The sequence below is a fragment of the Alosa alosa genome, chromosome 22 (genome assembly GCF_017589495.1).
Source record: "Alosa alosa isolate M-15738 ecotype Scorff River chromosome 22, AALO_Geno_1.1, whole genome shotgun sequence".
NCBI classification, from domain to species: Eukaryota; Metazoa; Chordata; class Actinopteri; order Clupeiformes; family Clupeidae; genus Alosa; species Alosa alosa.
In genome coordinates this window covers 9,253,211-9,268,210 of record NC_063210.1, presented here as the reverse complement: position 1 = coordinate 9,268,210, position 15,000 = coordinate 9,253,211, and the positions used below count along the sequence as shown (strand labels likewise).

The 15,000-nt window shown below is 47.6% G+C and overlaps 1 protein-coding gene across 1 annotated transcript in view; it reads left to right on the top strand.

Moving 5' to 3' along the window:
* The window catches only part of nrg3b (neuregulin 3b), a 167,792-nt gene that overhangs the window by 142,452 nt on the left and 10,340 nt on the right, over positions 1-15,000 (top strand). The window contains 3 exon segments of the mRNA XM_048234092.1: positions 1,868-1,941; positions 10,713-10,739; positions 14,952-15,000. The exon segment at positions 14,952-15,000 is cut by the window's right edge and continues 54 nt beyond it. Coding sequence (XP_048090049.1) covers positions 1,868-1,941; positions 10,713-10,739; positions 14,952-15,000 — 150 coding nt within the window.

Below are 15,000 nucleotides of genomic sequence, written 5' to 3'. Positions count from 1 at the left end.
CTGCTTTCCTCTCTCTCTCTCTCTCTCTCTCTCCCTCTCTCTCTCTTGCACTGCAGTCCTCTTTTTCTTCTCTCTTTTCTCTCTCTCTTTCTCTCTCTCCTCCCTCTCTGTGTGTTTGGGTGTATTCGTACTTGAACGCTTCACTCATCATTTTTTCTTTACCTCTGTCCTTTTTACTCCTACTCCTTTTTCTCTTCTCTATCTCTTCCTTTTCCTTTGTTCACCTCCTTTTCTCTCTCCCTCCTCCCTCTTTCCCTCATCCCTCTCTTTCTTCTCTCTCTCAGTCTATTAAATTCAATTTTCAATGCAATTCAATACACTTTATTGGCATGACCATTTCAAGATAAATAGATAAGTAATAGAACATTTCGATAGAAAGCATTACTCACTTTAAAATGTAGTCTTGTATGTGTATTTCTACCCAACTTCATCCCTTCCGTCCTCTTCTCCATTTTTCAATCTCTCCATCCATCCATTCTTTTCTCCGAGTTCCCATTGGTGTCCATTGAGCTGAGGCACCAGTTTGTATTTCTAGGTTTGTTTATCCCACCTCGGTTTACCTACTCGTATTGGTTTCATCTCTCCTTGTCCCTGTCCATCCCTCCATCTTTTGCGACTCTACATCCCCCTCTCCATGAGTTCCTAGTGGCATCCTCCCAGTTGAGTCCCAGTCTTCAGTATTTCTGTGTCTCGTTCATCTCTTTTTCATCTCACTTTTCCTTTCCTTCTCATCTCTCACTACCTCTCCATCCCTCCATCTCTCTCTCTCTCTCTCCATCTCTCTCTCTCTCTCTCTCTCTCTCTCCTCTCTCTCCATCCCTCTCTCCCTGCATTCCCAGTGGCATCCTCCCAGTTGAGTGGCATCTCGGCGTGGCTCATATATCTGGGTGTGGAGACAGTGGCGGGGCGGAGCAGCTCTCAGGCCCATTGCTCCTGCGGGAGGTGACATTAGTGTCAGGGCCGTCTTATCTGAGGCAGAGCAGGCGCCGCCGAGCTCCGGCCAACACCGCCTCTCTGTCCTTCTCCCGCTCCATGCTCTCTCCTCCTCTCTCTCTCTCTCTCTCTCCTCTCTCTCTCTCTCTGTCTTTCAGTCTCCGCTACATGCTTTTCTCTCTCTCTCCCTCTCCCACTTGGGTTCTCCTTCCCATTTTCAATCTCTGCTTTTCCTCCCATCACCTCCCCCTTTCTTCTCTCTCTGTTTCCTTTATCTATCTTTTCTCTGTTGCCCCTTTCTGTTCTTTCTTTCTATCCCTCCCATTTATTTCCTTTCATTCTCTTCTGACACACTGTTCTCTTCTCTCTTCTTCTCTCTCCCTCCCTCCATTTCTCTCTATCTCCCTTCCTTCCCTCTCTCCATCCATTCCCCGCCCCCCTCTTTACCTCCTCTTCTTTTCCTCCTTTTTTCCCTGTCAGCAGTGTTCGATATGCAGGTCTTGTGTGTATGGCTGTGTATGCAAGTGTGTGCATGTGTGTATGTGTGTGTGTGTGTGTCTACAGGGTGACTTGCCCAGTGCTTGGATGAAGATATATTGCCCCCGTGGACATAATATGATAATACCTGATTAATGAGACTCTACACTATCTCTCCCATGATGGAGTCACACACACACACACACACACACACACACACACACAAACACACACACACACACAAATACACCCACACACATAATATGATAATGTTTGATTAATGCACTGCTATGAGACAAAATGTATAAACAGACACACACGCACACATACACGCACACACACACGTGCACACACACACACACACACACACACACACACAAACTCCAAACTAGTAAGATAAAACTTGTGCATCTTTTTAATCTTCATCTCTGTCTGTGTGTGTGTCTCTGCCTTGCAGGTGTAAGGAGGGCTATCACGGGCTTCGCTGTGACCAGTTTGTCCCCAAGACGGATGCCATCTTATCTGATCCAAGTAAGTGTCCAGTCAACACACACACACACACACACACACACACACACACACACTACTGCATATTTGAGTGTGATGTGTTTGCCTTACCCAGAGGGTGAGGGGGTGGGTGAAGGGGTGGGGGTGTATATGTGCCCTCATCTGGCCCTGGCCAAGATAAATATTTAAGTTTAGTAAGCTGGATGCCCTGGCAGTTGCCCCTGGTGTTCGACACACTCTCTCTCTCACACACACACACACACACACATACACACACACACACACACACACACACACCCATACACACCCATGGGAGACACACACCACCCCAGATGGCAGGCCTCTGCAGCAGCAGCCAGCCGCAGCCAGCATGCAACTCTCCGCCTGGCCCAACTTCTGGAGTTCTGCCTTGCCGTCTCTTAATCCTCTGTTTGCAGCTCGGCTTTATCAGCAGGTACAAACCCACCCACCCACTCAGCCAGCCAGCCACCCACCCACCCACCCGTCCAACATGCTAAATCCACAGGACCCATCTCCTGGATTCTCCCGCGGAGAATTGCTCACTCAATTCCCACTCTAATTTCCGCCAGATCAGATATACTAAAGTAGCTAATTATCTTTCCCCAAGTAAACGTAAAAAGAAAAGAGGAGAAATCCTATTAACTTACAATTCCAAAGATTCTCGAAGAAAATGCACACTCACACACATACACACACACGCGACATTACACGCATACAAACACCTCCTGATTTTAATTATCGTGTGTTTGTGTACACGTTGTCTCTATAGGCATGGAGAAGATTTGCCTGATTAAGCTATCGCTTAAGTAAACTACACAGTAAACTCGTAATATTTTGCTCAACAACAGCAAAAATAAAACCGTCAAGGAACAGGGTAAAATTGTAAAATCAATTAAGCCACTGTTGGTTGCTGCAGCCGAAAATTGCGTGCGTGAGTAGAGAGTAATTGTCTCGCTAATTTCAAGTTGATAATAAAATCCTTCAAATCGATGTCTTTAGATAGATAGATAGATAGATAGATAGATAGATAGATAGATAGATAGAGATAGATAGATACTTTATTGATCCCCATGGGGAAATTCAAGGGTCTCAGTAGCATACAGACATCACACACAACATGCACTTACAGCAGAAATGATAAACATAAGTATAAGTATAAAACATATAACTAAACTCCACTGTACAACAAAGACAGAAGATAAGAAAGATAAGAAACTAACAAAACTAAAATACTAAATACACTATATAAATTAAATTAAGAAAAGTCCAATGTGTTTGAGGGTGATCAAGCATAAAAGACACTGACTGGTAAGGTGCTAAAGGGAGTGACGTGAAGGTGGTAGCCGACTGGCATGGCAAGGTGCTAAATGGGAGGTGAGTAGTCCAACATGGTGAAGGTGCAAAAAGTAGTCCAACCATAATGTAGTAAAATAAAAACTATTCAGCAAGAACCTTAGTTCATTCAGTATTGTAGCAGATGGCCATTGATCATGTGTGTGCTAATATAAAGTATGAAAAACAGGTGTAGAGAGTGAGTGTGCAAAACAGTAGTAAAACAGTAGTAAAACAGTAGTGCAGCAAAGTGGGCAGTCCAAACATGGAGAGTAGAGAGGCAACAGTGCAAGAACAGTTCAATGGGCAGTCCAGGATTAGAATGAACCCGAAAATGGCATGGGAACCCATACTCATATATTTCCATCATAAACTCTTGTGTACTCCAACATTTCGGGTCCACAAAGTCCATCGGACTATAGGAACAAATGAAAATAATATGGACAAATAGAGAGTAAAGCATAACGTAGACAAGGTAAAATAAAAAACTATTTCCAGTGCAAGAACAGGTTGAGGTAATAGGGTTATAGCCTATCCATTCATTCAGTACAGTGAGAAGCCTGAACGCAGCCATTGATCATGTGCTAATATAGCATGAAAACAGCGTAGCAGTAGTGAAAAACATTAGGGCTGTGTACATTAGTAAAACAGTAGTAAAACAGTAGTAAAACAGTAGCAAAGCAATAGTGGGCAGTCAGAAAATCAAACATGGAGATGGTAGAGAGGCAGACAGACCAAGCAGAGAAGTCTATCTCCTCTTCCCTAGTGAGGCATTGAACAGTTCAGTTCCCAGTCCAGCAGATTGAAAGGTGAACCCGGTGCCTGTACGCTGGGAACCCATACTATATTTTACTCATAAAAACTTTGGTGTACTCAACATTTCTCGGGTCCACAATGGGGCTCTTATGGGCTGTCCATCGGACTATAGGAACAAATGACTTCCTCAGCCTTTCAGTTGTGCATGGCAGTGAGCGAAGTTCCAGCTGATCAAGCTCTTTTGCTTTTTTTTTGATAGTGCTGTAGAGGATGACATCTCATTGTCCAAGATGTTGGATGGGGTTTGTTTAGGGTCCTTTTGTCAGATATTGAAGTGATGCAACTGGGTTCAGCTCTACTACAGAGCCAGCCTTTAATCAAAGACTCGTTTTTTTTCCCGCGCCGCTTGGTTTTGGATTGAGGTTGGGGCTGATTTGCGGAGGACCGCTCATTCATGGTTGACTGATTAGGGCGGATGCTTGCGTGTCACACACTCCGGCGACTCACCCTCAGAGGGAGAGTTAGTACTGTAGAAAGTTCCGGAAAAGGGCCCGTGGTGGCCCCGGCTCACCCAGTCAAATCAGTGGATTTTGCCTCTTTCAAGTGCCTGTGAAAAGAGGAAGGATTACGGCTTCACTCGCGGCTCTATTGTTGCCCGTTGAACAGCCGCTCCCCTCCACCCCACACACACACATACACACACACACACACACACACACACACACACACACACACACTCAAGATTGAGAGCAACACATCTCTCCAAACAAAATATCCCTCTCCATGAGGGAAGGGAATAAATGAAGAAAGGGAAAGAGAGGGAGAAAAGAAAAGAAAAATGAATGAGAGACAGAGAAGACACACGCACCCGCACCCACAAACTGAGATCGAGAGTATCCATTTGAAAGGTTCTCCAGGCCACCGATCCGCCCCATCGGAAGCACGGTGGGAGGAAGCCCTCAGAGGAAATAAATACAGACAGGAGGAGAGCCAGAGAGGAGATGAGGGAAATGAAATGACAAGAAATGGGATAAAATATCGACATGAGGGGAGAGTGTTTTGGCTGTGAAGAGACCTCCATGCTTGATGGGGACTCTTGGTGGAGAGCAATCTGTGTCGTCTGTGTGTGTTGTCTGTGTGTGTGTGTGTGTGTGTGTGTGTGTGTGGTGTGTGTGTGTGTGTGTGTGTTGTCTCTCTGTGTGTGTGTGTGTGTGTGTGTGAGTTGGGGTTGTTTGTTATCCATCATTTCTCCTCTCTCAGAGCCTTTTTCTCGGAGTGATAAAGAGGAGATGAGTAGCCTCCACCACTGTCATCCCCACCAAGCTCCCATTCCCCCACTTCCTGCTCCACCACCACCATCACCATCACCACCACCCTCGTGGCCCCATGAGCCCTGCACTCCTCCCTGGGCTGCCTAATGGAAGTCCTCCTCGAGCTCCATCACTGGGGCCCTTGTCGACCGTCGGTCCTCCTCCTCCTCCTCCTCCTCCCCATCTGGCAATATCGGATTGTTCCCGACGAGGGAAAGCCATTGTTTGGACCCCCGCTGCCATCCATCACACTGCCTCCCATTCCCCCTCTCTCCCCTTTCTCTCTCTCTCTCCCTTTCTCTCTCTCTCCCTTTCTCTCTCTCTCCCTTTCTCTCTCTCTCCCTTTCTCTCTCTCTCTCTCTCCTTTCTCTCTCTCTCTCCTTTCTCTCTCTCTCCCTCCCTCTCTACCAGGTGTGGCAGGGGTCCTTTGCTGTGCCTGCCACCCACTGTAACTTTATTCTCTCCGCCTGCTGCAAATGAGCAACAAATCATAGACATACACACACACACACAGAGACACACACAGAGACACACACACACACACACACACACACACATACACAGAGAGAGAGAGAGAGAGAGAGAGAGAGAGACACGCACACAAATGCACAAACCCCCTGGTGAGCCACTGGCTTTATCTGCCACGCAAGCTTTTTTGTCTTGTGAGCCTCAGCTTCCTGCCTTGGGAAGCATCTATCTCGGGGTGCACACACACACACACCACACACACACAAACATACACACACACACACACACACACACACACACACACACACACACACACACACACAAACATACACACACACACACACACACGCGCACACAGATCCGCACACACAGGGCACATGCGCCCAGGTGTGCTTACTTGTGATCTCAAATCATCCATCGCTTATCTCCCTTTGTCTCTTTGCATCTAGACCAGCTACACTAAGCCACGGACCCCTCTAAAAAAAATCGCCCTAAGCAGCCCCAGTGGTTCTTGTCATGCCTGCCACCGCCTTGACTGTGACTGCAGGGACAGGAGGACAACTGGGGAGAGAGGAGAGAGAAAGAGAAAGAGAGATCGAGACAAAGAGAGAGATGGAGAGAGAAAAACAATGAAAGTTGTGTTGGTTGGATAACAAAGGATTACTGGGAGGAAATGCAGCCTGAAGTCAAAATGAAGTCAAAAGGATGAAGTCAAAAGATCTAGTCAAAACGAGAATCAAAAAATGAAGTCAAGACGAGATGTGGTGTGTTACCTGTTTTAGTGAGTATTGTTGGGTGTGGCATTGTTGTTGTTGTTGTTGATGTTTTGTTGTTTTCTGAGGTGGGCCATCCATCCCTCGTTTGGCAGAGCAGAGGGAGCCTGGTAAAGGGGAAAAGAGTGGAAGGATGGGGTGGGTGGGTGGATGGATGGGATCATTGTCTGACCTTCCAAACTCTTTGGAAAACTAGCCGGCGATTAACCAGACCTCCTGCCTGTGCGCCGGCACAGCTTGGCGCGGCACAGCGCGGCGCAGTCTCTCCACCGGCCCCCAGCTGTGGAGGCGTTGAGTCAGTGCAGGCGAATGAGAGAAAGAGAGAGAGAGAGAGAGCGAGAGAGAGAGAGACGTGGTAGCCTGAGACAGTCAGACAGTAGGGAAATCAGAGAGGGAACAGAAATAAGAGGGAAAAAGCTGCGAGAAGGATTTGTGCAAAGAAGCAAAAGAAGGCAAGGACACGAGAGAGAGAGAGAGAGAGAGAGAGAGAGAGTCAGTAAGAACTGCATAGAATGGAAAGCAGAGAGAGAAGTAGAGAGACAGACAGGCTATCATTTCGGTATTTATATGGGGAGGTATTAGACTGTATAAGGCACACTCTGTTGAGCTTTCGTCTGGCGTGCCAAGTCAAGTCTGGATTAAGTGCCGTTTGATTCACTGTGGCTATTGTTCCCCACACCGCAGATTAACTTTCGTGCTTTTGGCCACAGTGTGACCGACATTTTACCGCACGCTCTGGGCAGTTGAACAAACACCTCTTTACTCTTTTAGTCCTGAGCTTCACCACAATCACCACCACTATCACTGTCTCCACTTCTGGGGAACATGACGGATGACGTCGGACATCATCTCCCAAGAGTCTGCTGAGATGCCATAGCGACAGCAGATGCATGCACGCACACATGTGTATGTGTATGTGTGTGTGTGTGGGTTGTGTGTGTGTGTGTGTGCATCCGTGCGTGCTTTATGACGGCTGTACATCAACGATGGCGAATGCCAGCAACGGGTGTGTCTCCACCGGCGGCTTAATGGCATCAGCGATTGCTGCAGCGTGACAGCCCCGCCGATTATAAGTGGATGAATGTGGCTGTTATGGCGGGCAATCGCAACAAGCAGCAGCTTGAGCCGCTCACTCCACTCGCCCCGTTCGCTCGCGCCCCCCTCCTGATCCGCTGGGCATCAATAAGAGATGGCTCGCGCCTCGTCGCCCTGTACCTTTTGTCTTCCACCAGGGCTAGGTCTGAAAAAGCCCAAGTAACGGCTAGAGCAGAAGAGAAAGAAAGAAACAAACGAAAGCAGGAGGGAGAACGAGACCCGAGTGACACCCCACAGGGGCTGAATATTATGAGAGGAAGCTTATTGTCACAGATTTGTGGCTGTAGATCACCTCAACAAGCTTGAAGGCCACGGACTACAGTCACTGCCGTTTTCTGGCTTTATTTATTTATCCTTAGTGTTCGCTCATGATTCCTTGACCCGTGTGACAGGTGAAGTTGATGACACTGCGCGAAAGCGATTCAGCGCAGGGATGGATTACTGCACGGGCCTACCGGGCCCAGGCCCAGGGGCCCAAGGGGTCAGGGGGCCCTGAAGCCCAAGCATTTACATGGAATCATTGCCTCAATATCCAACAAATCAGGATGTAGGCTGTGGAATCTGATTGAATTTAGTATTGGCCATCCCAAAATGCACAGGAATACAGGAAATCACATCAAACAAATTAAAATGTCTGGGGAGGACCCCCAAACCCCCCCTCCCACATATACAACAATAAGTGGGGGGTCCTTAATACATCTGGGCCCAGGGGCCCGAAAGTTCATCTGCCCATGATTCAGCGGGAGCAGCAGCCTGACAAGAGCCGTTCGCCACCTCCAAAACGGCCCCGCTGGGGCGGACGTTTTCGCCTTGCCTTCCTCTGTTTGATTCCGTTTTTATTTATTTATTTGTCCGTGTCATTTGCTTTAACAAGAATTTTCAACTCTCCTACTATCTCACTTCGCAACCTCCCTGCCTCTCTTGCTGTTATTGTCAAGGGCCTCTGGACATTCTTACAGGAACAGTACTAATGTACACTGAATCGAATGGGGTTTTGCCAGTAAAGTTTACTGGGAACAAACTATGTCCTCCATCTTAAAGTTATGTGCAGAGCCCTAACTATCTGGAATGGTTCTGGTATCTGGAACTCACACACACACACACACACACACACACACACACACACACACACACACACACACACACACACACAAGCCCCAGGGTCCAGTGTGGCTAGCCGCTGTTCAGTAGTCAGCTCACTAATCATGTTTTAACTCCCGCATAAATATATGCATGCCGCTGTGGCATGGAGAATTCAGGCTTGCCATCGTCACCATTCATCACCCAACAGATGGCGGTGCTGTCAGCTTGTTTGATTCCCCTCCCTTCTTTCTCATCTCGTCCTCTCCCTCACTCTCTCTCTTTCTTGCTCCCTCTCTCTCTCTTTCTCTCCCTTTTACACTGTTTCTGAGTCCCTGCCTCAGTGTCCTCCTCTCTTTCTTTCTACCCCCCCCTCTCTCTCTATCTCATTCTCATCTCGTTCCATCTCACTCTGTCCTTCTCTACCTCTAGTCATTCTCTTTCTCGGTCTCTCTTCCTCACCTCTCTCTCTCTCTCTATTTGTTTTTCTCTCTTCTCTATATTCTTTCTCTCTCTCTCTCTCTCTCTCTTTCTCTCTTTTCTCTTGTTTACTTGCTCCTCTCCTCCTCTCCATCTCCTTCCCTCTTAGTGCTCTTGAGCTTGTCCACCCTGAACAAAAAAAAACTCTCTTGGGCTTGCTCCTAAAGAAAGAGAGGGGGAAGAGAGGGAGTGTGACAAAAAAGAGAAGAAAAATGTGCAGTCTATTTAAAAACCCATGGACCACCACTGTCAGAAAGGCAATTAAGTGTGAGGGTTTCATTTTAATTTAAATGAGATTGTATTACACTGGCGTGGCGCTCGGAAAATGGAAGGGGACTGTTTGGATGAAAAGAACACGAGTGCTCCCCTCTTTATCAGCGTCCCCAGCTCCATCCATCCCTCCATCCCTCCCTCTCTCTCTCTCTCTGAGTCTATCTCCCTCCTCCTTATACTTCTCTTGTTCCCACTCTGTCCCTCTTCGCCATTTTTTTTCACCAGAAAAAGAAAAATGGCCTGCACTATTTTTTTTCGGGGAGCGAGACAGAGCAGGGACGACTGAGAGAGAGAGAGAGAGAGAGAGAGAAAGAGAGAAGGAGAGGGGGATAGAGAGAGATCGGCCATGCATGCCAAGAGAACGAGTGCAATCCGCCCAGACGGCCGGCAGAGACCATTAGAGGCGTCTCTCTGTGGATGTGAGGGAGGTGCACTGACACGAACACGAGTTGAGACGAGACGGGATGAGATGAGATGTGGGGGGAGACGGAGGAGTCGGGAGCCTGTCGCTGGCAGTCACGCTCACAGCCCCACCCAGCCAGCCCACAGTCCCCCTGCTGAGCACACACCGAGACAACACCAGCCTCCCACCCACTAGTCAACTAGTGGCCAACAAGACTTCTGTGTGTGTGTGTGTGTGTGTGTGTGTGTTGGTGGATGACATCCATGGTGATTAGTGCATTTCTGCTTGTGGATGTGCTGTGTAGACCTGTAGGCTACTTGCCCAGACTCAAACCTGCAACTTGCTGCACCATCAGATTGGGAGGCTAGCACGCTTAATAAGGGAGCTAAAGCCCTTGGGTGCTAGCATCTTTTACTAGCATGTCTCTTATGGCATCGGGAGAGAAGTTTATTTAATGCACATATTGCGCCGCTATCGCACCAGCTGGCTACGGTTACACTTGACCCTATAGCTTTTGATCTAGTGTTTGGTTTTGTTTGCAGTAAACAAGATGTCTGGTGCCTGCCATTACATGTTCCGTGTCAACCATGTGTATTTAGAGAAAGGGTGAAATGAAGTGTTGATGTTGTCTTGGGAGTTCAAGGGCATTGTGTTGTGTGTGTAACGTTTGTTTGTTTGTTTCAGGCCAAAAAGGAAGAGAGGAATGCAGAAACAGATGTGTTGGCTTGATGGAATAAATAATTTCTCTTGTCTCTTCTTTTTTTCCTGTTTCTTTCTCTGCCTCCTTGCATGGCGCTCGAGCAGCAGATGAGTTGGGCATAGAGTTCATGGGTAAGCAAACATCTTGAATTGCCTACAAATATACATAGTCTCACACAAACACACATACACATGCAGAAACACACACACACACACACACACGCATACAAACAAATACACACACAAACACACTCTCACACACTCCCACATTCTCTGTCTGTTTTCCACCTTTGGAAAATTAATGTTCGCTAGTCTCCATGGAAACAGAGGTAGTGAATGAGATTGTGTATTCTGTTGGTGGAGTAAGGAACTAAGCACATCTGCATGGGTGATATGCAGGTTATATGAGTGCCTCGGTGACCAGGGGACAGAGACTTACCTCTGCCAGAAACAGTGTGTGTGTCTGTGTGTGTGTGTGTGTGTGTGTAGATGTGGGTATGGTGTGTGTGTGTGTGTGTGTGGTTTAGACATGCATTCCTGTTCCATAAACGTGTTTGGGTTTGTTTGGGATTTTACGCTTCCTCTCTGTCTTTGTGTTTAAGTCTTTGTTTTACGTTTTAGTATACATTTATGCATTTCCCCCATCTGTGCCTTGCATTTAGTCCCTGTTCTATGTGTGTTGTCAGCTATCCTGTTTTGACTATGCATAGGTACATCTTGCCTGAGGGTATATGGGTGCATTGCATGTTAAGACAGTGTGTATACTCCCTCCTGCATATATGGCTCATGCCAGCTCACGTATTTAGAATTTACATTTGTATGTGTATACACAATGGGTATATTATGTGTGTGTGTGTGTGTGTGTGTGTGTGTGTGTGTGAGAGAGAGTGAGTGAGGAGTGAGTGAGTGAGTGAGAGAGAGAGAGAGAGAGAGAGAGAGAGTGAGTGAGTGTGAGTGAGTGAGTGAGTGAGAGAGTGAGAGAGAGAGAGTGAGAGAGTGAGTGAGAGCGTGAGTGAGAGAGTGAGTGAGTGAGTGAGTGAAAGTGTGTATCTGTGTGTGTGTAAGAGAGAGAGAGAGAGAGAGAGAGAGCATGCATTTGTATGTGTGTGAATGTGAGTGTGTATGTATGTACTGTGCTCTCATGTAGTGTGTATGTGTGTGTGTGTGTGACTCACTGAAGTGGGAGGGCTCTGAAGTGTTTGGGAGTGGGATAGAGAGAGGGGGGAAAAGAGAGAGAGAGAGACCTGAGCATTAATTACTGCTGAGCCCCTGGGTACACTGCGTGCTGAGGCTGCAGATTGTGTCAGTGTGTGTGTGTGTGTGTCTGTGTTAGCGTGTAGGCTAAGGCTCTGGGGACACAGAATATCACACAGCCCACGGAGGCCTCCTCTCCCGGGCCCTCCTCACTTCCTCTTACTCCTTTCCACCCCAAACATGCCCCACTGCCCACAGTCTTAAAGAGAGAGAGAGAGAGAGAGAGAAAAGAGAGAGAATGAAAGAAAAAGAGAGAGAATGAAAAAAAAGAGAGAGAGAGAGCAAAAAAAATCAGTGTCAACAGAAACCGCTGTGCTGCGCTCCACCGCTAACCCAAATAAACTGTGACATGGGAAATGATTTTCTTTACAACCCCTTTACCCTTTCTCTCCATCTCTCTCTCTCTTTCTTCATCTGTTTTCTCTCCATCTCTCTCTCTCTTTCTTCATCTGTTTTCTCTCCATCTCTCTCTCTTTCTTCATCTGTTTTCTCTCCATCTCTCTCTCTCTTCGTCTGCTTTTCTCTCTCCCCGATTTTTTATCCTCTCCCTTCTGTGTGTGTGTGTTTTCCCCTCTTTCCCTCCCTGGGTAAGGTGGCCTGACTCCTGGACCCTGCCACTCTCTCTCTCTCTCTCTCTCTCTCTCTCTCTCTCTTTCTGTTTCTGGCGACTGACAAGTGGAGGCTTCCGGAAAAGACAGTCCTGTGAAGGTTTCTATTAGCTTTGCCTTCGCACAGTTGTTTCGGTTTCCTCCACTTCAAAAAGACAAGACATGAGGGACAGAGAGAGAGAGAGAGAGAGAGAGAGAGAGAGAGAGAGAGAGAGAGAGAGGGGGGGGGCAGAGTGAAAGAGAGATGAATATGAGAGAGGAAATTGACAAAACTAAACAGGAATGTATTTCTTTTCAAGTCAGTGATTTTAATCTGGAAAATAAAAGATTCCAGTCCCAGCCAGTACCAGTGTGTGTGTGTGTTTGTGTGTGTGTGTGTGTGTGTGTGTGTGTGTGTGTCTAAGAAAGGAAAGACAGTTAAGACAGACAGACAGACAGACAGAGACAGACAGCTTACATACTTCTGTGTGTACAGTATGCGTACGTGCATACTTGTGTGTGTGTGTGTCTGTGTGTGTATTTCCCTGCTTGCGTTTGTCCCTGGCAAGCTCACAGGAGGGTGAACTCGGGCACATCTCTGCACATGCAGAACCAGTTTGTGTTCAGCTGCTGGAGGAAGGGGCCAATCATATGCCAGCCCACCCTGTGTGTTCCTCCATGGGCATCTCCAACACCCAGGCCATCTGTGGTTGGATCGTGTGGACGCTCTCTCTCCATCTCTCTCTCTCTCTCCATCTCTCTCTCTCTCTCCATCGCTCTCTCTCTCTCTCCATCAATCCGTCTCTCTCCCTATCATCGCTTTCTCTCTCTCCATCCCCCTCCACCTCTCTCTCCCTCTCTCTCTCCATGGCTCTCTCTCTCTCCCTGGTGCACTGAAAGGTTGAGTGGGCTGCTGGGCCCGTAAGTGCCTGAGCTGGACCAGAGAGGCTGGTGTGAATCTGATGACTGAGAGTAGAGGAAGAGAGAGAGAGAGAGAGAGAGAGAATGCAAAAGAGAGAGAGAAATGGAAATGGAGGGGCATGTCAGTGGAGAAGAGAGTGAGGGCATGAAGACAGAATGAGGGAGGAAGAGAAATTCCAGCAATCAAAAAAAGACAGAGAGAGAGAGAGAGAGAGAGAGAGTGAGATGGGGAGGACAAGAGAGCATCCAGTTTGGAGAGAGAGGGAGATGAGGACAGAGAGAAAGAAGTAAAAAAAAACGAGAGAGAGAGAGATTTTAGGAGAGGAGTAGGCTGTTGAGCACGAGGCCTGCAGAGTGTAGTGCTGGCTGCTGGTGGATGCATCATTAGCACTCCACCATTAACATGTATCTGTGAGAGCCAAAGGCACATGTGTGCACACAAACACACACACACTACACACACACACACACACACACACACACACACACACACACTACACACACACACACACACACACGCTACAAACACACACACACAGCATTTTCAGACATAAAAACATATGTTTGAGTGGCCCAGAACATCTTGCTATGTGAGTATGTGAGATGAGCTATGTATGGAAAACCCCCTGCAGCTGTCTTATAATACCCATCTGTGAAATGGAGAGGGCTTGCGTTCTCTGAGAATGTGTCATGTGAAAGTGCAAAGGCAGTAATATAAGAGGGTTTGCAGAAAGTGTATGTGTATGTGCATGTGTGTGTGTTTTTGTACCTATCACTCGATATGAACCATACTGAGAATTTGTGGGTGTTTGCACGTGTGTCTCAGCACATAATTTTATCGCATCCAAAATGATGTGTGCATTTCTCTTCATGCACGTGTGCGTGTGTGTTTCTGCCTGTGTGTGTGTGTTTGTGTGTCTCTGTGTGCCTTTGTCTGTGTGTGTGTGTGTGTGTGTGTGTCTGTGCCTGTGTGTGTGTGTGTGTGTGTGTGTCTGTGCCTGTGTGTGTGTGTGTCTGTGCCTGTGTGTCTGTGTGTGTGTGTGTGTGTGTGTGTGTGTGTGTGTGTGTGTGTGTGTGCGTCAACTGCCTGTATCTGTCCCCGCGTGTGGGTTTTGAATTAGAGATCTCATTAACTTGGCTCGCCATGGCTCACTACTTACCATCATTGACAAACTCATATCTCAGCCTGGACCACAGACCAGAGGCTGCGGGCGGGCAGCAGCAACAGACCCGGAGCCCAGAGCCCCAGTGCTAAAGCACCGTGTGGAGTTGATGACTTCCACAATATTTCTGCTGTCACATTTTTTCCCCTTTCTTTTCCCTCCCTCCCTCCCTTCCTCCTGCGCCGCTTGCATGGAAGATGAACCAAGAAGGATGGAGAATCCTGTTTGGCAAGAGCATGTTATGCCGAGGAAAACCCAGTGTGTTTTTTTGGAACCCTCGCGCGCGCCTCAGACCGTTGTCTCTCTCTCATGATGTGTGTTTGTGTGTGTGTGTGTGTGTGTGTTTCTTTCTTTCTTTCTTTCTTTTCTTTCTCTCTCTCTCTCTCTCTCTCTCTCTCTTCTCCCGTGGCGGAGAGCAGAGAGCAATGAGACCTACCAGAGACAGGTCCTGTCAATCTTCAGCATCGC